Genomic DNA, 23,363 nt, shown 5'->3' on the forward strand with positions numbered 1-23,363 from the left:
CTGGATCATAAATTTAGAGCTGGAGGGAATCTTAGAGGTTATCTAGTGCAACTCACTCATTTAAAGATAAGAGACCAAAGGCCCAGAGAGGGGAAGGTACTTTCCCAAGGTCACATAGCTAGTAAGTGGCTGAGGAAGGATTTGATCTGAGGTCCTTTGATTCTAAAGCTAATGGTCCTCCATTGTATCACATTACCTCAAGGAACAGTTTGAGTGTATATTAATATCTCTAAGATGCTAATGTTAGATCATTTTTGGAGAACTGATGAAAAAATGCACAAAAATAATAGGATAGGAAGGCATGAAAACAGAGACTTTCAGTTAAGATGAGAGGTGGTTGTAGAAGATTTCAGTACTCCCTTTTCTGCTTTAGAAACAAAACAAAAAAAAGGAACTAGGTCAAATAATGATCAAGAAATCTAAGTAGAAATGTCCTTAAGTTGCTTCACCAAACCAAAGACTGCACAAAAAGACATTAAGAAACCATAGACTCGCAAGATGGCAGCTGGAAAGCAGGGACTTGCATGAGCTCTCCCCCAGGTCCCTCCAAACACCTATAAAAAATGGCTCTAAACAAATTCTAGAACTGCAGAACCCATGAAATAGCAGAGGGAAGCAGGGCTCCAGCCCAGGACAGCCTGGATGGTCGTGGGGTAAGATCTATCACACAGAACTAGGGGCAGAGCGGAGCAGAGCTCAGCATGGGCTGTACCTGGACCAACCAAACCTAGAGCTGGGCTGAACAAGCCCTAGCACCCTGAATCAGTGAGCTGTGGCAGTTACCAGACTTCTCAACCCCACAGACACCAAAGACAACAGAGAAGGTTAGTGGGAAAGGCTGCTGGGACAAAGTGAAAGGAGTTTGCAGTTTGGCCACCACTGCAGGGGCAGCAGAGAAGGTGCAGCTACAGAACTACAGCTGCAGTTGCTTCCAGCCCCAGGCCCACCTGGTGGGAGGAATTAAATGGTGGGCGGGAGTGCAGAGCCAGCTTAGATCTGAGTCTGGTCTGGGTTGGCGGTTCTTGGGGGAGGAGTAGCACTGGTGTGGCAGAACTTGCTGTGTAGATATAGCTCTGAAAACAACAGCGCAGCCCCTCAAGCTTGGGACAAAGTACTCTATACTCTACAAGCAGTCATACCCCCACGAAAAACTCAAGGGTCAAGTAAGTTGGTTGGGAACATGGCCAGGCAGCAAAAACGGACTCAGATTCAGACTCAGACTTTGGAATCTTTCTTTGGTGACAAAGAAGACCAAAACATACAGCCAGAAGAAGTCAACAAAGACAAAGAGCCTACATCAAAAGCCTCCAAGAAAAATATGAATTGGTCTCAGGCCATGGAAGAGCTCAAAAAGGATTTGGAAAAGCAAATTAGAGAAATAGAGGAAAAATTGGGAAGAGAATAGAGAATGATGTGAGAAAACCATGAAAAATAAGTCAATGACTGGCTAAAGGAGACCGAAAAAAATACTGAAGAAAATAACACCTTAAAAAATAGACTAACTCAAATGGCTAAAGAGCTCCACAAAGCCAATGAGGAGAAGAATGCCTTGAAAGGCAGAATTAGCTGAATGGAAAAGGAGGTCCAAAAGACCACTGAAGAAAATACTACCTTAAAAATGAGATTGGAGCAAGTGGAAGCTAGTGACTTTATGAGAAATCAAGATATTATAAAACAGAACCAAAGGAATGAAAAAATGGAAGACAATGTGAAATATCTCATTGGAAAAACCACTGACCTGGAAAATAGATCCAGGAGAGATAATTTAAAAATTATTAGGCTACCTGAAAGCCATGATCAAAAAAAGAGCCTAGATATCATCTTTCAAGAAATTATCAAGGAGAACTGCCCTGACATTCTAGAGCCAGAGGGTAAAATAGAAATGAAAGGAATCCACCCATCACCTCCTGAAAAAGATCCCAAAAAGAAAACTCCTAGGAGTATTGTGGCCAAATTCCAGAGCTCCCAGATCAAGGAGAAAATACTGCAAGCAGCCAGAAAGAAACAATTTGAGTATTGTGGAAACACAATCAGGATAACACAATATCTAGCAGCTTCTACATTAAGGTATTGAAGGGCTTGGAATATGATATTTCAGAAGTCAATGGCGCTAGGATTAAAACCAAGAATCATCTACTCAGCAAAACTGAGTATCGTGCTCCAAGGCAAAATATGGATTTTCAATAAAATAGAAGACTTTCAAGCTTTCTCAGTGAAAAGACCAGAGCTGAATAGAAAATTTGACTTTCAAACACAAGAATCAAGAGAAACATGAAAAGGTAATCAAGAAAGAGAAATCATAAGTGACTTAGTAAAGTTGAACTGTTTTATTTACATTCCTACATGGAAAGATGATGTGTATAATTCATGAGACCTCAGTATTAGGGTAGCTGAAGGAATATATATAGACAGAGGGCACAGGGTGAGTTGAATTTGAAGGGATGATATCTAAAAAAATAAAATCAAATTAAGGGATGAGAGAGGAATATGTTGAGAGAGGGAGAAAGGGAGAGATAGAATGGGGTAAATTATCTTGCATAAAAGTGGCAAGGAAAAGCAGTTCTATAGGAAGGGAAGAGGGGGCAGGTGAGGGGGAATGAGTGAATCTTGCTTTCATCGGATTTGACCTGAGGAGGGAATGACATACACACTCAATTGGGTATCTTACTCCACAGGAAAGAAGGAGGAAGGAGATAAGAAGTGGGGATGATAGAAGGGAGGGCAGATAGGGGGAGGAGGTAATCAAAAACAAACATTTTTGAAAAGGGACAGGTTCAAGGGAGAAAATTGAATAAATGGGGATAGGATAGGAAGAAGGAAAATAGTCTTTCACAACATGAGTATTGTGGAAGGGTTTTACATAGTGACATGCATGTGGCCTATGTTGAATTGCTTGCCTTCTTTGGGAGGGTGGGTGGGGAGGGAAGAGGTGAGAGAATTTGGAACTCAAAGTTTTAAAAACAGATATTCAAAAAAAAAGTTTTGCATGCAACTACGAAAAAAGATATATAGGCAATGGGGCATAGAAAGCTATCTTGCCCTACAAGAAAGTAAGGGAAAAGGGGATAGGGTGGGGAGTGGGGTGACAGAAGGGAGGTCTGACTGGGAAAAGGGGCAATCAGAATATATACCATCTTGGAGTGGGGGCAAGGGTAGAAATGGGGAGAAAATTTATAATTCAAACTCTTGTGAAAATCAATGCTGAAAACTAAAAATATTAAGTAAATTAAAAATAAAAGAATAAAAAAAGGAACCATAGACTCTGGAAGAGGTGTCGTACTTGGAAAGCCAGCATGAGGTCAAGTGAACAACCTGGTGGACTACAATAGTGCCCAAATTGGGATCAGTAGATTGTACAGCTCTGACCAAGGACACTGGAGCCTGCCACCTCTCAACACAGAGACATGTAAGGATAGATAGAAGCCAAAGGCTAGAGCCTGAGAAACTGAGTTCAGAATCAAATAGAGCCTGACCACCTCATCTAAGAACACGAGAGGGGATTGACCCTGGTACAAAAAACCTAAATGGGAAGCTGAGATTGTTGATATGAATAAACAGAAGAGGACATCAAACACTACCAAGGAATATTATGGGTCAAGAGATACCCAAGAGATAAACACAGAAGAAAAAATAACTTCACAACAATTACAAGCAGAGCATTGCAGAAAAAGGTTTACTTATAAGGACAAATAAGTAAAAAATAGGAATTATAAGTGCCCTGAGAAGCTCTGGAAAAATAATTGGAAGGAGAATAAATAGTTTATAACAGAAGCTGAAAAAGTTATCTGAGACTCCATGAAAATTAGAATTAACCAAACTGAACTTAATGACTCCATGAGACAGCAAGAAATATTAGAACAAAACCAGAAATTTGAAGAATATAGATGAAAATGTAAAGTATCTACTATGAAAAAGAACTGATCTGAAAAACAGGTTAAAGAGAGATAATTTAATAATCATTAGAACTACCTAAAACCTATGACCCCCTATGAATCAATCCCACCCCCACAAAAAAAAATCCTGTATACTGTGTTTCAAGACATCATGAATGAAAACTGGTCAGATGTACTAGAATGAGAGAGTAAAATGAAAATCAAAAGAATTCACCAATTACCTCTTGAAAGATAACCCAAAATGAAAACTTCCAGTAATCCTGAGTAATATTATGAGTTCTCACCTTGGTGGTTAAAATCAAAGGAGAAATTGGATGAAAAATAAATGACTATGAGGAAGCCCTTTTTAAGGCTGGTAATGAATTGCTGCTGATAGCTAGGAGGAGTGGCTTCCAAAAATGGTTTGCTGTTGTTTTGAATGATCGGTTCTCTCTTTAATGGCGATTTCTAGTTCTAATAATCAGAGTGGGATCGATTCTGTAATTGAGATGCTGAATTTTAACTCCCCTTAAGCACAAATTTGGGATCTGAGTTGAGAAATGTTGCAACCTCTTAAGGGTGTTCTAATACAGCTGAGCCAGAAGACTATAACTGTGTGTAAATAAGCTTGGTGTGTGTGTGTGCATGTGTATGCTATTGACCAGGCTTATTTGATCATGTGAATAAAAGTAAATAAATGTGTGTAAGAGCAAGGCCTTGGCTCTGCTTAATTATGTTGTTGAGATTGTAGAGGGTCAAAGGAAGGGGACTTAGAAGTTATCCAGTAGAATTCCCTTATTTTACCATTGAGGAAACTAAGGCCCAGAGAAGTTAAATGATTTAACTACTGTCACCTGAGTAGTAAGTTGCAGAGCCAGGATTGGAACCCGGGACTTCTCTATCTCTCTTTCCCCTCCATCACACATTCTGTTGCACCACATTGCCTTCTTTAAATCATACACATTTCCCATTTTGATTTGTTCGATTTACTGTAAATAAGTGGATGCTTGTCTGAGCATGAGTGAGTACATGTGCATGGGGTAAGGTATGTGATAGAGCATTCCCTGCTTGTATTTGAATATGTGTGTGTGGAGGGGGGGATGATGCTGATGAAGGGAGTAGTCACATCCTGACAAGTTGTGCAGAAAGATATGTGTTAGCACACAAACGGATGCCTACTGGTGTAAGTATGTACACACACACACACACACACACACACACACACAAACGCACACTCCTAGTTTCTAGGGTGCTCATTGCCATGGCTGCTTCAGCAACGTTTGGAGCTGTCTCTTGTGTGAGTTCTTCCTCCCCCTCCTCCCAACTTACCATTCCCAAAGTGTTCGCCATCAAAATCAAAGGCTTGGAGCTGGACATCAACGGTGTGCAACTGGAGAGAGGATGACAACTCAAGAGTCTGTTCACTGGTACACTTGAAAGAGTGCCCCACCTTGGTCTCAAACATTGTCAGCCCACCTTTCAGGCCCCTGTAGATTTTCGCTGCAAACACCAAGAAGCATCAGACGATTAGAGCTGGGAGGGACTTTAGTGATCATAGTGAGGAAACAGGGCCCCGAGAAGGAAAATGACTCACCCAAAGTCACATGCTAGCTAGATTAGAGCTTGGACTTGAACCTGGATCTCTTAATTCTTTCCCTTTACCATTCTGCTTCCCTGGGGTGCAAGCACAGGCTTTTTAGTTATGTATGATGTTAGATATGGTGAGTGACTTTTGCCTGTTCAAATAGTCACGGTCATCAACGGGATGAGCAAGTCACTCCTTTAAGCACCTGATATAGAAGAAGATGTTGGAGGTAGCCTGTGTGGTTAGATGATCTTATTTCTTGGAGACCCTCTGAAGGTCAGCCACTCTGTAGTAATGAAAACATATCTGTGGCATTTGGGGGAATTTTTTTGATACCTCATATGGGTAAATCCCATGTGAACCAGAACAGAATAAAGAGGAAACAAGAATTGGTTGGAATTTTTTCTTTAGCCATTTTAAATCCTGGTGGCAGAGCTAGTATATACATCTGCCTAGCATTTTACATATCCACATTCACTAATCATATATTATAAACTTTCAGTTATCCATACACAGGGACTTAGGAACCTTTGATCTACACTGCTTGTGAATATCTGGAATGCTCTCCCTCCTCATCTCCCCCTCTCAGAAGCCTTGAGTCAGCTCACTCGCCACCTTCTGCAGGTGGTCTTTGCTATTCCTCCAGCCACTAGTGCCCTCAGCTCCAAGGTTACCTTGTATCTACTCTCCCTAATTAGAATGTAAGCTCCTCGAGGGCAGGATCTATTTTAGCTGTTTCTATGTATCCCCTGCACTTAGTGCAATGGCTGGCACATGATAAGCACTTAATACTTATTGCTTAATGGAAGGGTTGTCAATTCAGTTCATTTCAACATATGTTTATTAAGCTCCTAATGGCTACAGAACCCTGTACTAAGTGCTAGGAGTTACAAAGTTTAGGTAAGACCCCAACCCTGTCTTTATGAACTTAGGGTATGATAAGGAAATATAATGGGCAGCTGGGTGGCTCAGTGATGGACAGAGCACTGGCCCTGGAATCAGGAAGACTCATCTCCCTGGGTTCAAATCCAGCCTCAGGCACTTACTAGCTGTGTGACCCTGGGTGAGTCACTTAACCCTGTTTGCCTCAGTTTCCTCATCTGTAATGTGAGCTGGAGAAGGAAATGGCAAACCACTGCAGTGTCTTTGCCAAGAAAACTACATATGGGGTCACGAAGAGTTGGGCATGATTGAAATGACTAAAAAACAACAAAGGGGGTATGATAACTTTACAAATAAGTATAATAAAAGTTGATAGATGATAAAAGCATCAAGAAGGAGCAAAATGAAATGCCTAAGGGAAACGGTGGCAATGGTGGTGGTGGGTTTCATTATATATTGTGAAGGATCAGGGAAGCTAAGTGGTGCAGCGGATAGAACACCGAGCCTGTAGTCAGAAAGACCTGAGTTCAAGTTTGACCCCAGACACTTAATAGCTGTGTGAGTCACTTGGGCAGATCACTTAACCTCTCTTTGCCTCAGTTTCTTCAACTATAAAATGGGGCTTATAACAACACCCACCTCGCAGGGTTGTTCCTTATAGAGGATCAAAAACTCTCAGCACAGTGCCTGGCACATAGTAAGTGCTATGTAAACATTAATAGTTATTATTATTAATATGGGCAAGAATTCACCAGGTGAAGAAGGGGAAGTAGGGAATTTCCAAGCATAGGGAACATCATGAGCAAAAACACAGAGGTGGGAAAGTACAGGGCATTTTTAGGGACAGAGGTTCGCATTGTTTGGCTACAGAATAGAGGACAGAGGAGTCATAGCACAGACTAGAAATGTGATAGATAAATGGAGGATCTTGAACGCTTGGCAAATGAATTTGGATTTTACCTGGAGGGCAATAGGGAGTTACTGACGTTTTGATTTTTGTTTTTCTGATAAGAAGAGTGACAGTTACCAGTGATGACCAAATCTATGTAATAGGAGGAATCCTTCCACATTTGCCAAATGTCCCCACATTGTCCATGTAACTCTACCACCCATCATACTCCATAGCTTCCTGCAGCAGCCCTGGAACTACTTTATTCTCCCTTCTTCAACTCAGTGTAGTCAGTGTAGTCAGTCTCAAGTCTGCCTTCACTTAACCCTGATCTAGCTGATCAAATTTTAATTAGTAAAAATCATTAGGTAAACTCTTGCCTATGACTAGTGTCAACATGAGCCAGTTAATGTTAAGAGAAGTCTTATTTGCTGGCCAATGTCTAATATGTGCATGAGATACCAGTGAGCTCATGCTTAACTAATGATTAGTGATGTTAGCCTTTGGATTCATGTGGAATTTATCTAACTCATACCCAATAGATGTTTGCCCCAAAGCTTTTAGTTCTTAGCAGACAACTTTAGTTACTAGAGGCAGGATAATATAGCACCCCTACTCCCCCAGAAGTGCTGGACGTGAAGTCAGATTCCCAGAGTTGAAATCCTATACATTTCTCTCTCTTTTCCTCTTATTTCTTTCCCTTCTCTTCTCTTCTCTTCTCTTCTCTTCTCTTCTCTTCTCTGCTCGTCTCTTCTCTTCTCTCCTCTTCTCTTCTCTTCTCTTCTCTTCTCTTCTCTTCTCCTCTCCCTCCTCCCCTCCCCTCCCCTCCCCTCCCCTCCTCTCCTCTCCTCCCCTCCTCTCCTCTCCCCTCCTCTCTTCTCCTCCACTCCCCTCCTCTCCTCTCCTCCCTCTCCTCTCCTCTCCTCTCCTCTCCTCTCCTCTCCTCTCCTCTCCCCTCCTCCCCTCCTCTCCTCTCCTCTCGTCTCCTCTCCTCTCCTCTCCTCTCCTCTCCTCTCCTCTCCTCTTCTCTCCTCTCTTCTTCTCTTCTCTCTCTCTATCTCTGTCTCTCTGCCTCAGTCCCTCGCTGTCTGTTTCTGTCTGTTTGTCTCTCTTTCTGTCTCTCTAGTTCACAAATGTTTTACTTACCTAAGGCTGTGACGGTCAAAGAGGCCTCCACTGTTTCTATATGATATGACTGTTTTACCTGTAAAAACAACAAAACCCCTCCACATTAACCTCTGCATGTTTTCCATTTTATGCCAATGACACACAAGCTTAAATAAATCAGAATTCCTCAGGATTTCAGATACTGAATGCCTGAGGAAGAGGGACAGAGACTTGGCAACGGAACCCTTAATCTGGGAAAGGGAGATGCCTCAAAGTCAGAGAATAGATGGTGACCTATGGGATAGGATTTGAGGGATTTCTTTGACCCCAAAGTGATTTCTCTTGTAGAGCTGCTACTGGTGCCTGAGATTCTACTGAGGGAGCTATATTCTTTTGGGTTACATTCTGTCCTATTAAGTTGGTGCACATCAAGTTACCCCCTCCCCCATCAATAACAAAATGAATTGTTAAAGCCAATGAATTGATCAGATCCCTTCCAAAGTGACATCTGAGAGTACACTTTCATCAGATAGACTAGTTTCTAAACTTCCTGAGGGGAAGACCAGGGCTTATTTAATCTTTGTATCTCCCCCAGTGTCTAACACAGGCCTATCTCTGCCCCTTTCGGAGATGGGTACAGAACATTCCTTTACCTAAAACCTGATCTAGAATCTACTACCGCATCTGAGGACTTCACCCAGTGCTATTGGACCTTCTAAGAACATGCCATGGCTCAGCCTTCCATTACTACCAAGTACTTTGTCTTTGGAAGCCAAGTAGGTGTTCAGGAGACCACCATGTATAGGACTGATTGCCACTGGGACCTGAGAAAACAAGAGTGCCTCGGTTGACCATGACAACCAGGTCCCCAGATAGGTGGGGATTGCTACTTACACTTATGTCCTTGACCCAGCTTCAACTCTTTTTGTCATCACTGAACCCATGAAAGTGAGGCTTCAATCCTGGCCTCTTTTAGTAACTATGTGATTGCCTTCTTGCTCTGAAATCTACTACCACATCTGGAAACATTACCTGCTTTACTGAAACATTTGCGCAGAAAGCCAAACATGTCTGTCTTATGTGATTACTGAACACTCAGAGACTAGGCCCTTTGATAACAATCTCACTGAGGATCAGTGTCTCAGACACCAGGACCAACCTGGAGCCGAATATATGCACCCTGGCTTGAGGTGTTTTCTGGGTATTTATCAGCACTTGTCATCTTGAAATGAGGCAAGAGAACAGGCACCAAGTATGAACTCAGGTTCCTGAGGATCCAAACTGCAGTTTTTTTTTTTTTTTTACCAACCTAGATGCCCAACCTGATCTCCCTTCTGGCTCATCTCTTCTTCCTTGGTTTTTGGACAGAGAACTAACTAACTCTTTTGCTATCCTATGATTCTGAAAGGTGGGAACTACACTCATCTGGTACTGGCCCAAACCCATGGCTAGCAGATTCCTACCTAATCCTCTTCTAATCCCTTTAATACCCAGTCCCTGTCTACTAAAGCGAAAATATACTTTGCCAACTGCTGCTCCTTATTTTCTCATCCCCATTCACATTAGCTCTTCCCCTCTAGAGTTCCCATCCTTCTCTGGCTATCATTTCCATGGTAGAATGGAATCCATTTAAATTCCCTCATGCAAGCAATGAGCTGAAAAGATATTTCTGGAATCCTTGTTCTATCATCAACAAACTTCCCTTTATCCAAAGACCTCTTCCAGTGACTTTCTTGTAATTTTCTACTCTAGAAGAGTGTATCTTATTCTGTATTCTTTCATTCATAACATTTTATTCCATTTCATCAACTTAATATACGTGTTCTTAACAATTACACTCAGACAGTTCATCAAAATTTTGTAAGACATTAAACAAGTTTGGCCATCATCTCAAGTTATTTCCCTGTTAGTTATGCCTATTTGGCAAGCATGAAAAAATCACAGAAGCAAAAACATTAAATGGGTCAAAAGTTACATACTTTTACATACGTAGTTTTTGTTCTACTGGTATGTTTGAGACACAGTGACTTTTATTGGCATTGTATTGATGTCCACAATCCCACATTCTTATTCACTATTTGCATTATTAGTGTGTTGTTTTTGTATGATCCTTCACTCGTCATACCACATTTAGTAATGGCTTTGACAAAGGCTTTTATCCTGAGGGAACCAGCCTTTTCTGGAGAGTTCTGGATCTCATAGTAAAACATGGAGAAGTTCAGGACCAGACCCAGACTTAATGGATACATTGGTTGCATCACCTTTTCTTAATTTTAAATGCTTTTTGATATGTTTGTTGTATTGATCCCCTATTTCTTCCTTGCCATCTTCAGTGGCAATCTCAGCCAAGTGATAGTCATGATCTTCCTCGATTTCCATATAGATAACTTCATTTTCTGCTTGTGAAGCATTGAGCTTAGAAAACTTTTTCCAATAGAGGCAGTAAATTACTGAAAATATCTCTTATTGATGTCTCAATTTGCTCTCTATGTTCTCAGGTTATCTGCTGCTTTTTTCTCAGCACCTTCTATCTTTTGCTCAATCCTTGAGATGATCCTCAAAGGTGACCGCTAGGCTCCTATGACATTTTTGTAAGTAATGGAGAAAGGATTCTTCTCTTCATTGGATAATTTGTGTCTTTGTTGGGTTACAGGCTTCCATGCTATCATGTCTCACATCCAACATGGTCAATTTGGACTTCTGAACCAGATAATTTTTATCTGGGACTTAGTATTCTGTGTCTGGAGTGAGTAGTGACCAGTAGTCAGTGGTCTCTTAGTGCCAGCAGTGAACTGAATACATCTTATTCAAAAGAAATTCTATGTGTGGGTATGGATATAGGTGTAGGAGCTGATGGTGTTGATAGTGTAGCATTGGGCATTAAGAGATGTACATGCATTCATGTGAGGAAATCCAGGGACCAGAGATAGGAAGTGTGATAGAGATGATAAGCCTATAGAGGAATAATATAGTTGTGATAAGGGACTTTGCTTCTCTGGTTATTAACTGGGCTTTTTCTTAAAAAAAAAAAAACCCAGAAGAGCCAAGAATTTCAGCACTTCACTTAATGATAATCCTATTTTTCAAAAGGTAGAGGAATCAACAAAGAGAGATTCCATTTTGGATCTGAGGAATAAGGTTGTAAGTGACTGTTGAGGGGACTGAAATGATAGGAATATTGAGAGGTAAGGGACCCTGCAATCTCAGAATTTGTGACAGAGGGGAGGATAGTTGGAAATGATTTGACATGCTGCCCAGATTTGGGGAGGGCAGATATCAAAGGGTTCAGTGAAAAGGTGGGTAGGGCCCATAGACTAAAATTCTACAGGGGAGGTCTTCCCAGGGGAGACTGGAGACTCAACGGTGAAATTCTGCTGAACCAAGGGGAAACAATTTCAAGTAAGAGATAATGGGGATGCATGGGACATTCACAAACCAGCTTAGATTTTTAAGACTCTTGGCAATGGAATCAATAGCAATGTAATGCTATAATATATAATACACACAATAGGTCACCTTTACATAGCACTTAAAAGCTTGCAAAGAGCTTTACAAATATCTGTGTGTGTGTGTGTGTGCACGCGTGTGTGTGCATGTGTGCAATAGCAGGCAATGAAGGATGAATACAAAAACATGGCAGATTTCCGTAACAATAGTTTTGTTTGCTAAAACTCAAAATGAGATGAGACTGGGAAGGAAAGCTAAGGATATGAAAAGGATTGGGTCTATGAAAAATTAGCTACATTGAGGAAAAGATGAAGATCAAAGAAAGGTTGGGATGTTGCTTTGGGTGGATGGGATGATGGTAACTTAAAGCAGAGAGGAGAGAAACACTCAATACTTATTTTGTTTCTGTTTTCTCTGCCAAAGAGAATGACTTTTGGACTGCAAGGACAGAACATTAATGACTGATAAGGAGTTTGTAAGAAGGGCACATAGCACTTAGAAGAGAAGGTAAGAGAGCACCTTGTGCTCTTGAGTTTGTCACCTGGCACAGATGAACTACATCCGTGAGTACTGAAAGGATTGGCAGATTAGGATTGCTGAGTGACTGTTACTGGTACTTGAAAGACTCAGAACAAAAAAAGATAGCAGTGCTGGGCAAGGGAAAACATTGTCCTGATTTTTTAAAAATGGTAGCAAATTGAGTTGAAACTTCTGGGCTAGTTGCATTGACGTGGATTCTTGGAAGAATTCTAGGATGTATTACAAAGGGGATGGTTAATTAATATTTAGGAAAAGGGACAATGACCACAAAATTAGCATGGCATCCTCAAGATTGGATCATGCCACTAAAGCCAAAATAGATTTAATCAAAAGAGAAAAATAGGGAAACTATGCTACGTCAGCCGTATTAATCAATATTGTTTTAGACTATTTAAAATGACTAGACCTTGTAAGATTGGAATATTGCTGTGGTGAAGGAAATGGTGAGTTGGTGGATTTAGAAAAACATGGAAAGCCTTGGATGTATGAAGGAAGATATAGTCTACCCCCAGAAAAATAGAGACAAACAAGTATAATGTGGTCTTACATAGATACATATGAACATATATATCTATATATGAGCATGATTATAGATATCTATGTATGTGCATGTGAGTGTATGTATGTGTATATATCTGTGCATGTATATGTGTTTGTGTGTATATATGTTGTCATATTTGCTGTACACATGTATATGCATGTGTATATACATATTCACACGCACATATATACATATACACATACATACACACATACATACACATACATATACACATACATATGTACACACATATATCTCCATGCTAATTGTAGCCTTCTAAGGAGGGGGAAGGGGGATAAAGAACAAAGTAAAAAGTACACAGCAGAGAAAAAAGACAATTTACAAGTAAGCAAAGAGAAGATGGACAGCTCTGAACACAATGGGTAGTATTTATTACATAGGTTTTCTTGAAATGGAAATTTATTGCTATATATTTTGAATCCTCTCATGTTCTTCTGTGCATATGGCAATGCTTTTTTTTCTTTTCTTATTGTGTGCTTAAGTTTTAGTATTTAAGTTTAAAATAAATTAATTAAAAAAGATTAGATCATGCCAGACTGAATTGATTTCCATTTTTCACAGGTTATTAAACTGGTAGGCCAGGCAAATATTTTAAAAGTAGTTGACATATTTTAGCAAAGCACCTGATAAAATCTCTCTCTATTCTTATGGTTAAGATGAAGAATTATGGATGAGATCAGAGTACAATTGGGCAGATTCAGCACTGACTTATTGGCTGGACTCAAAATGTCACCATTTATAGTAAGTCAATGTGGAAGGATGTCTTCAGGGGAGTATCTCCAAGACTTTGATTTGTCCTGTGCTATTTATCATCTTTTTGTCCATGATTAGGTAAAATGATAGGGAAGGTGCTTATCAAATTTGTAGATGACATATAGCAAGGAGGGATGGCTACAATTCTGAATGACTGAGTCAGGATTCACAGAGGTCTTGAAAGGCTAGAACAGCAGTGTCAAACTCACATAGAGAAAGGGGCCCCTAAACTGGTACATAAAGATCCCTGTAGGCCACATATTGACTTAGACAAAAATGTATCACCACTATTTATGTTCTATTATATTTTTATTTATTTTTAAAAATATCTCCCAATTACATTTTAATTTCATTTGGGGGCACTTGAGGACCTGAATCAAATAAAATGAGATCTTTTAGGAATCAATGTGAAGTCTTACTGTTGGGTTCCTAATATCATCTTAGCAAGATTGACCTTTTCTTTTTTGTGTGCCTCCACCCAATGAGTCACATCATGAAGTATTTACTGTTTCCCTCAGAAATTACACAAGCAATGCTCACTTCTGTGAAAGACAGGGTGTGTAGCTGAACAGGACATGAGAATCTTTGTAGATTGAAGACCAAAGGTCAAACCCACAGGTTTATATTTCCTTTTTGGTGCTGAATATAGCCTGTTAGCAGTGCATAAATTGAGCAAGGCACCAAGAAAAATACATCGCCCATGACTAACAGCTCCCAGGTTCTACTCTGATGCCCTTATGGAACTTTCTACCAGGTTTTCTCATGTTTATGATTGAAAGTAACTCTTTTTTTGCAATATTAGATTCTTAACATCTCCAAAGTATGCCATCTCCACTGGAGTCATCATCTATACCTCCCCCAGGACCTTGGATTTCACACCTGAAATCACTCTGGGCTCTGATAGGCTAGCTTTAGCCTTACCTTGTTGGGATCTAGGCCTCCATCTTGCTTTCTGGCTACCTCCACACCATGCCTCTCCACACACCACTTTCCCTTTCCATTTGCCTTTTATGTATTGTCTTCTCTTATTAGAACGTAAGTTCCTTGCGGGACTATCTTGATTTCTTGTATTTGTGTCCCTAGAACTTAGTATAGTGCCTGGCACGTGGTAAGTGCTAAATAAATCCTCTCTCTCTCTCTTTCTGTATGTGTGTGTTTGCGTGTCTGTCTGTCTGTCTCTCTCTCTCTCCCCCCTCTCTGTCTCTCTCTGTCTCTGTCTCTCTGTCTCTGTCTCTGTCTGTCTCTCTCTCTCTCTCTCTCTCTATCTCTCTTTCTCCCTCTCTCTCTCTGTCTCTCTCTCCCTACCTCCCTCCCTCCCTCCTCTCCTTCCCTCCCACCAAAAGGAGGATTAAATAATAACGTTATTTGGGACAGGTAAAGTTGGAGGGATGTGTGTGCATGTACAAGTGTATAAGATATGAGGTTCAGGTGGAGATGTGCTGTAGGTAGATGAAAATGTGGATCTGGAGCCCAAAAGAAAGGTCAGGGTTAGTGCAGCCTATCTGGGAGTCATCTGCATAAAGGTGGTCCTTGAAGCTATAGTAATGAATGAAATAGTCAAGGGAGAAAGTATATGGAGAATGAGTTTGGGGCCTTAGGGCATATCCTTTTTTTTTTTTTTTAAAAAGGGTTTAGGAAGAGGATTAGAAATTAGTGAAGGGACAAAGGACTGAATGAGGACCTTTGGGTTTGGTGATTGCTTCATTTCTGGTGAGTGGCATTTGAGAAAACAGTTTAATCTTGTGCTAAGTTTGTGTGGGTCAGAAGCCAGATTGCCAGAAATCAAGAGAGTAGGTGGTGTGGAAGTAGAGGCCTTGGGGACAGACAACTTCTTCTAGATCTTTAGCAGTGAAGGGGTAAAGAGCATCATAGATTTGTAGTTGGAAGTGACCTTTGGTCACTTATTCTGACTCATTTTACAGTGAAAGAAACTGAGGCTCAGAATGGTCAAGTGTCTTGCCTTGGGTCAACCAGTGAATTTAAACCCAGGTCTTCTGACTTTCCACATAGCTTTCTCTCTACTGTAGCATGCCAGTAGGTAGATTTGAGAAGAGGATCGAGCGAAGGCACTGGTTTTGGTTTGGGCAGATGGGGAATGTTTGTGGGCAGTTAAGGAGAAGTAGAGAAGTGGAGATTGAGGCCGCATGAGAGAGGGAGGCTGAGATCTGGAGCAAGGTCCTGGAGGAGGGAGGAGGTGCCTGTGGTCAGAAGAAAAGGGAAGAAACAGAGAGTCATGAAGCAGAGAGGCTTTGAGGAACAGAGAATGGAACCTGGCAGAGTCCATATCAGATGGCCTCAATCTTTTCAATGAAACCAGAGGCCATGTCATCTGCTGAAAAGGGGGCATTGAGGGAACAATGACAGGTTTGAGGAGAAAAGAGGTTTGGTGAACTTGGAGCAGGGTACCCAAAAGGGGATCTGCAAGAGGATCATAACAGGGTTGTTCAGAGCAGCAGCAGCAGCAGCAGTAGTAGTAGTAGTATCAGCAGCAGTGTAGTAGTAGCAGTATAGTAGTAGTGTCAGGAGAAGTACAGTAGTAGTACCAGTAATAGCAGTGGCAGCAGCAGTGGGGCTGCTGAGTTTATCATACATTGCACATTTGTGGTAGACACATCTTGTTTCCAAAAGAGAACACCCGATTAGATCCTCCTCAAGGATCCTTAAGCTCTACCCAAATATGAGGAACTGATGTATACATCATCCACTCTTATAACGAAGGCACCTCTAGGAATGATGGGTCGTTTCTCTTACTGCAGAAGACTGCATAGAAGAGGAAACAGATTGGCTACTTGTTGGAAAGGGAAATTTGTTGATGTTGGAAAGGGAAAATTAAGTAGGCAGCATGCAGAAGCCCCAGGGATGCTGGGGTCCACACATCTCCTTCTGGGAAGCATATTATGACCATTTTGTGGAGCAAAGACCGTCAGAATGTGGATTACACAGTCCATTAAAAATGCATTTATAGTGTTCCCTTTTGTCAGAAGAACAAGCCATCTCCAAGGTCCTTTCCAGCTCTGAGTAGCAATTCAGGACACTTTTGTTTCCGCTTTAACAAAGGGAATATAGTGAGGTTGTTGGAGTTGCTCCTCTGCTCTGTGGTCCATGGAATTGAAATTCCCTCTGATATTGATAAATAATAATAGCTGATGTATTTGATGCCCACAAAGCACTTTATGTCAATTATACAGGGTGTTCCTAAAGTTTGGACACATAGGCAAAAATGCATATTTTCAAGAAATGAAATGAATGAAATTTTCAACAACATTTTACTTAATTGGAATGTTAAAAAATAATATCTTCAGCATGATTTCCATCATTTGTGATGCAAAGGTTGATGTGCTTTGCAAGATTCACCTGAACTCGATGCAATAACTCCACATTGCCATCAATTTTCCTGTGTGTCCAGACTTTAGGGACACCCTGTACCTCTAGAGCCAAAAAGACTTCAAAGGAGATCTAGTCCAACACTAATTTGGGATGCTCCAGGAAGTTAAGTGACTTGTCCAAGGTCACACAGGTAGTAAGCATCAAAGTCAGGATTTGAACCTAGGTCTTTTGACTCCAGACCTGAACTTTCCAATGAATTATTATATAATAGAGATATGGATAATTAATGCTTATTGATTTAAAATTGGTCTGTGAGCGGCACAGTGAAAAATTCTTTGTTCTATGGTATGATTCTGTCACAGGGGGAGTGGGAGGAATATAGGAAGAGATCTAGGTGATGTTAAAAGAGATGTCAATAAAAGGCTTTTTCTTTTGTGGTTTCTTTTTTTGTTTGTTTGTTTTGTTTTTGTTTTTTAACGAAAGGCACAGTAAGCCCATAGATAGGAACAGCTACATTTGACTTTGAGCACTCCAGAGTTAGCTTGTTCCCCCTTTGCTTTTGATTTCTCTTGAATCTAATTATCCTCATGGGTTCTGAGATCCGGGGAGGAAGGGAAGGCAACAAACATTTATTAAGTGCCTACTGTGTTCCAAACACTGTGCTAAGCCCTTTATAAATATTTTGTTTGATCTTCACCAAAACCCTTTCAGGGAGGTGCTTAGTGATTTCCATATGCTCTTAGTAAAAGTAGTGAAAACAGAAAATGTTTGACTTTCTAGGCCCTGGTCTCTCAGTTGGCAAGGAGAGCAGGGGATAGAGATTGAAATCATTTCATCTATGTCTAAATCTCACCTGCCCGAGGGTGGAGGGGTGGATGGGGAGCACATCTCGGAGACTGATTTCACCTAGGAGGCTTTCTCCTAACTTCTAATCCAAATAATACCTCCAGAAAACTCAGTTTCTATTCTGACTCTAACAAGGAGAGAAACTTTCCCCCCTTTAGAATAATTTCTTTGGTAAAGTCAATTTATAGTTAGGCAGCTTGGTTCCTACCCTACCCCTTTTGGTTTTAAAAAAAATCCAAAATCATTGTAATTTCCTAGGTGGGGTGGTAAGAACTCACCAATGCCTTGTACAGTGTTCAGCATATAGCAAATATATACACATGCTGATGGATTAATTAGTGTATCCATCAACTTTGCTTTATTAGCATTTAACTGGCTTTCTGTAGCCTGATTTTCCAATGCAAATATCATTTTCATGGCTTTATCCTGAGCTCACGACTTTGGAAAGCTCAGGTTTCCCCTCTATGACTTCAAAGAAAGTAGGGTATTCAGGGGCAGGAACCCTAATTTTTCTGTGAAAGCTTCTGGAAGGAAAACAACTAGGTATTAAAATGGGATAATATTTGTCAAATGTTTTGCAAATAGTAAAGTGCTATCTAGATACATGATGATGAAGAAGAGAATGAATTCAATGAAGCCTTTTAATCAGGTTTCCTGCATAATGGAGATAGGAGTTTGGGTCAAGTGGAGAAAGGTAAAACCATGGGGAGAAGGCCAGATAATCACTAGTTTCCAGAACCGTGGCATTGGAAGAGGCCTTCCTGAAAATACCCAAACAAAAATCCCCTCTAAGGTTAGAATAATTTTAGAGCTGGAAGGGGCCTCAAGCCACCTAGTCCTGCCTTCCCCTTTTACAGATTAAGAAACCAAGGCCAGGGGAGGCTAAATGACTTGTCTAGTGTCACTCAGGTACTAAGCATCAGAGGTCAGATTTGAACCCATAGTCTCTGGCTCCACAGTCAGTGTTCTCTCTGCTTTCCTACACTGTCTCCCCAATGTTCATACTGACAAATGGTGGCCTATCCTCTGCTTAAAAACCCCCAGTGATAGTGAAATATGTCCTCTGTCCTTTCCACTTGGGAGCAGCTCTGAATAGTTGGGAAACTTTTCTTCCCATTGAGTAGAAATCTGCCTCTCTGTACCCCATTCATCCTACCTGTGTTCTATGGACCCAAAAAGAACCAATATAAACTCTCCTTCAACATGGTTGCCCTTCAAACCATGGAAGACAGTGATTATATCCCCTTAAATATTATGTTTTCCAGGTTAAACACTTCCAGCTCTTCCTGTTAACCTCATTTTGTCTTCAGGCCCTTCCCCAATCTGATCACCTATCTCTGGACACATCCCAGAATATGGCCCCCAGAATCCTTGTAGCTTGACTTCCCAAAATCCTATGGAGGAGCACCCTCAGAGATACCTGGGTGGAGGAGGGCTCAGCCAGGGGGTAGGATCTTTGGATGGCTAGGGGTCAGCATGAGAGCACTGGACACCTAAGGAATAGATAATGGTAGAAGAGGGGGAGAAGGAAGAGAAGGAAGAATACTTGGTCTCCTTTCTAATTTTGCAAAACGACCCTGACAACAGTGATCACTTCGTGTGTCTTTGAAAATCATCTGCCTCAGCATTCATTAATTGGCCACTATGTGTCAAGCAGGCAGCCAGGCCATGAAGAATCATACATGACTGAGCAACCACAAATGTGTATGGAACCTTGCTAGGCACTGGGATACAAAGACAGTCCCTCCCCTCAAGAGGCTTACATTCTGCAGGGGAGACAATACATGTACATATAAACACACAGACAAACTAAGGATAAAGGCATAATGGTGCCTCACACCTGTCCATCCCAACTATGGGGGAAGCTGAGGCTGGTAGGTCTCTTGCATTCAGGAGTTCTGGGCTGCAGTGGGCTGTGGCAATTGGGTATCTGGCCTCAATATGAGAATCCCCTGGGAGCGGCGCAGGGGTGGAGGGGTCCCACGCTGCCCAAGGAAGGACAAAATAGCCCAGAACAGAAACAGACCAAGCCAAACCTCCCAGGCAAATCAGTACTGGGGCTACTCCCTGTACTTCTGGGCAAGATAGGGAGACCAGTCTCAAAAGGAATAAAAATGGAAAAAGGAAAGCACCCTGACTCTGCACTCAGAGCCCCTTAGTTCAGATCTTGTTTACTACCTATGTGACCTTGGCCAAGTGGCTTAACCTCCTTGGGTCTCAGTTTCCTCTTCTGTAAAATGGAATGGCTGGACACTCTGACCTCTGGGGTCCTTTCCAGCCATAGGTCTATGGTCATAGATTTGTTGGGCTTTCTTGGACTTAGCATTTGGTGTCTACTCTGAGGTTTCTGTGAGTTTCATTTGATAAGTTCGCAGAGGGATCCTGGTCAGGGAGGATTCCAGCCCTAGATTAAAGCATCCATGTGTTCAGTAGAAGGTAAGTTTCTTGAAGGCAGAGACTGTTGACTTTGTCTCTGCATCCTTGGCATCTGTCATAGACTCAGCTAAGTAAATGCTTGCTGGGTTGAATTAGATGCACACCCAGCTGGAGGTTGGTTCCCCCATCTCTTATTCAAGCCTTAAATCTCTGCTGTTTCATTTGATGTCTTAAATCTCTGCTAAGTATCCACTGGGTGTGAGGGAATGCAAAGGATGATGTCTTCTCCAGGGGGTCCCGAGTGGAAATCCATTGACTTTCCATGGATGGCTCCACAGAGGGGGAGAAGGAGAGTGTGCTCTAGGAGGCAAGAGCCCTTTGAGATGAAATGGAGGGACAGAAGTGACTCAGGGACCTCCGAGAAACATTGATTTGCAACAGAAAGAGCATTAGAGACAGGAATGTAAGGTCAGATTCCAGGGGGTCCATGAATTTGGAGGGGGAAAAATTATATCTTTGGTTTCACTAACTTCTAACTGAAATTTGCACTAGTCCATTTCACAGATGATATCCGCTTGATGAGTGCTGATGTCTGCTTGATGACCACTCCACCTTAGCCTTATACTCTTCTGCTTTAGGAAACATTAGTCTGGGGTTAGCCAGAAGACTCTAGGCTCTTTGCTGGTGGGTGGATTGGTCACCACCACTTCTTCAGAGCAATGGGGACATTGTGGCTTCAGATTACCTGAAGCCTTGTTTCCAAGCCCACCCTGGAGAGTCCCGGCATTTTGGACTGGGTTGGGTGGTTAGTTCCTGCTCGTATTATTCTCAGGTACCCCAGGCACTGGACTCACATGGGAATTTTTGAGGGTTTGCTCATTCGTGCAACTTCCTCCTTCAACTCCTTCACAAACCACCTCCCTATGAACTCACTTGAGGCTAAGAGCATCCCAAGAGGAGCTAACTTCCTTCACTGAAGGAGCAGTGAAGGAGAGAGAGAGCAAATAGAAAGTGTGGCAATTTCCCCTGGTCCTCCCCCAAAGGTCTTATCTGTAAAGATTTCAAAGGCTTTGAGATTTGCTTCCTAGGAGGCTTAGGTTGAAGGGCTAGAAGGGTGCCACTGCCTCTTTTTGGGTCACAGCATGGAAAGCCCTCTACCCACACCACCCACAGCTGATAAAAGAAGAAAAGAAAAAGCCCAGCTTTTTTTACCTTCACGAAGGTCAAGTTCACAAATCCACCTGGGAAAGTCAGGAGAAGGTTGGTTCTCTGGGGGCCACAGCTCCCTGATGCTCGAGTCATGTTGGGGTTGAGATTGAAGTACATTTGAGATGAAGGATACTAAGCCGGAGAGAGACAGAGTACCTCAGTGAAATGGGAAACAAGATCTAATCTCTTGGGCATCCTGTCCCTCCCAACCCCCACGCTCCCCACACCCAAGCAAGCTGGGTCCCTTGTGGAGCCAAGGAGCAAAAGGCCAGGCCTTATTGGGGTTGAAGTGGGGGGCAGGGCTTACCTGGGAATTCCAGCTATGCCCATGAAACAAAAGAGGAGCAGCAGTTTAGAACTTAAGGTTATTTATTGACTCCAGAGAGTCTTAACCTTTTTTGTGTTATGGACCCCTTTGGCAGTTTGATGCAATCTATGGAACCCTTCTCAGAATCATGTTCTTAAATGGCTGAAGGACATACACATTTCAGTTAGAGGTCAGTGAAAATGAAGATGTAATTTCCCCCCACACACAATTTCGTTGATCCCCTGAAATCTATCCAGACCCCCTTGGAGGTGCAAGCCCCACGCAGGTTAAGAATCCCTGATTTAGTCCAACCCCCTTAGTTTACAGTTGAGGAAGCTAATCTTGCCGAAGGTCACCTAGGGAGTAAATGGCACAGGGAGGATTTGAACTCAGATCTTCCAATTCCAAAGCCAGAGCTTTTTCCACTATATCCTGTTGTTTCTTTCAAAGTCAAGCATATCCTTGAGCAGGTAAGGAGCGCAGGGGATAGGCAAGGGGATAGGGGACAGGCAAGCTGACTAGCTCTGTGACCTTGGGCAAGTCACCTAACTCAGCCTCAGTTTCCTCATTTGTAAGATGGGGATAATTATAGTCCTTACCTCATAAGCTTGTTGTGAGGATCTGATGAGGTAACTAGTCTTAGAGCACTTTATAAATGCTAGCTGTTATTATTACTATCATTGTTGTAATTATTGTGATAGCATCCCAACGCTTCTTACAGAATGAATCCACCTACCGGGGTCTCCCATTTCACACAGTCTGCAATCCATGTGCTTATGAGGAGTCATGAGAAAAACCGAATTTTTGTCAATTGACTTATAGCGTGGGTGCGCTGGGAGAGCTTGCTCTGGAAAGAACTCTGGTGCTATCCAAGTGGATGATCCCTCCTGTCCGAGCTTTACCTTCCTTTGTAACCCTGGACTTCACAGGATCACAGACTCCAAGCTGCAGGGGGTCTTAGAGGTACGCTAAGCCTATCCCTGCATGACAGAGATGAGCAGACTAAGGCCTGTGGAGATGGGGTATCCTGCCTAAAGCCACACAGAGAGGATGTTGCAAAAGCCAGAGTTTGAACCCAGGCCCCTGGACTCCCCCACTCTGCCATGCTAATTCTCATCTACTAGAAACTTTAGAACTCAATGGGCTTGTCTCTCTCCAACTTGCATTTTGTGTGTTTATTTGGAAAATAATGTAATCACTACAACTTTAACTCTGTTACACAATAGATGAAACACGTATGACCAATTTTTCAAAATTTTCTTCTCTTCTCTTCTTTCCTTATGCTTCCACTGCCCCTTTATTTTTATTTAATGCCTCCCAATTGCACCTGGATCATTCCAGTGTCCCCCAGGGGGTGGTATCGCCTGCTTTGGGAACCTCTGGTCTAGACTCTTAACAAAGCAATAAAATCAAACTCTGATTTGTAGTTTGATGATTTTTGAGGAGTAAATCCTCACCCAGAAAACTTAACAGTTGGCTCTCCCCAGTCTTTTGAGCTGGCCCTAGCACGTCCTTGGACTTTGGATAAGTCTCTTGAGCTGGGACCTTCAAGCTAAGGAAATTCTCCTTGATTATATTTTACTTTATGTAACAGGTTGCTCAAGAAGGCCCCTTTCAAAAGAAGGCAAAAACTTCTCATGCCTAATGAAGGATCCAAGACC

At 41.9% G+C, this 23,363-nt stretch overlaps 1 protein-coding gene across 2 annotated transcripts in view; it reads right to left on the minus strand.

Moving 5' to 3' along the window:
- Window positions 1-23,363, minus strand: part of LAMP3 (lysosomal associated membrane protein 3) — a 34,970-nt gene that overhangs the window by 5,236 nt on the left and 6,371 nt on the right. For both annotated transcript variants that reach the window (XM_036756643.1, XM_036756642.1), the window contains exons 3-5: window positions 21,399-21,527; window positions 8,375-8,432; window positions 5,202-5,372 (exon numbers count right to left, since the gene is read on the minus strand). In XM_036756643.1, coding sequence (XP_036612538.1) covers window positions 5,202-5,372; window positions 8,375-8,432; window positions 21,399-21,527 — 358 coding nt within the window. The remainder of the gene's footprint in view (window positions 1-5,201; window positions 5,373-8,374; window positions 8,433-21,398; window positions 21,528-23,363) is intronic.

Source organism: Trichosurus vulpecula, chromosome 4 (genome assembly GCF_011100635.1).
Source record: "Trichosurus vulpecula isolate mTriVul1 chromosome 4, mTriVul1.pri, whole genome shotgun sequence".
Lineage (NCBI taxonomy): Eukaryota > Metazoa > Chordata > Mammalia > Diprotodontia > Phalangeridae > Trichosurus > Trichosurus vulpecula.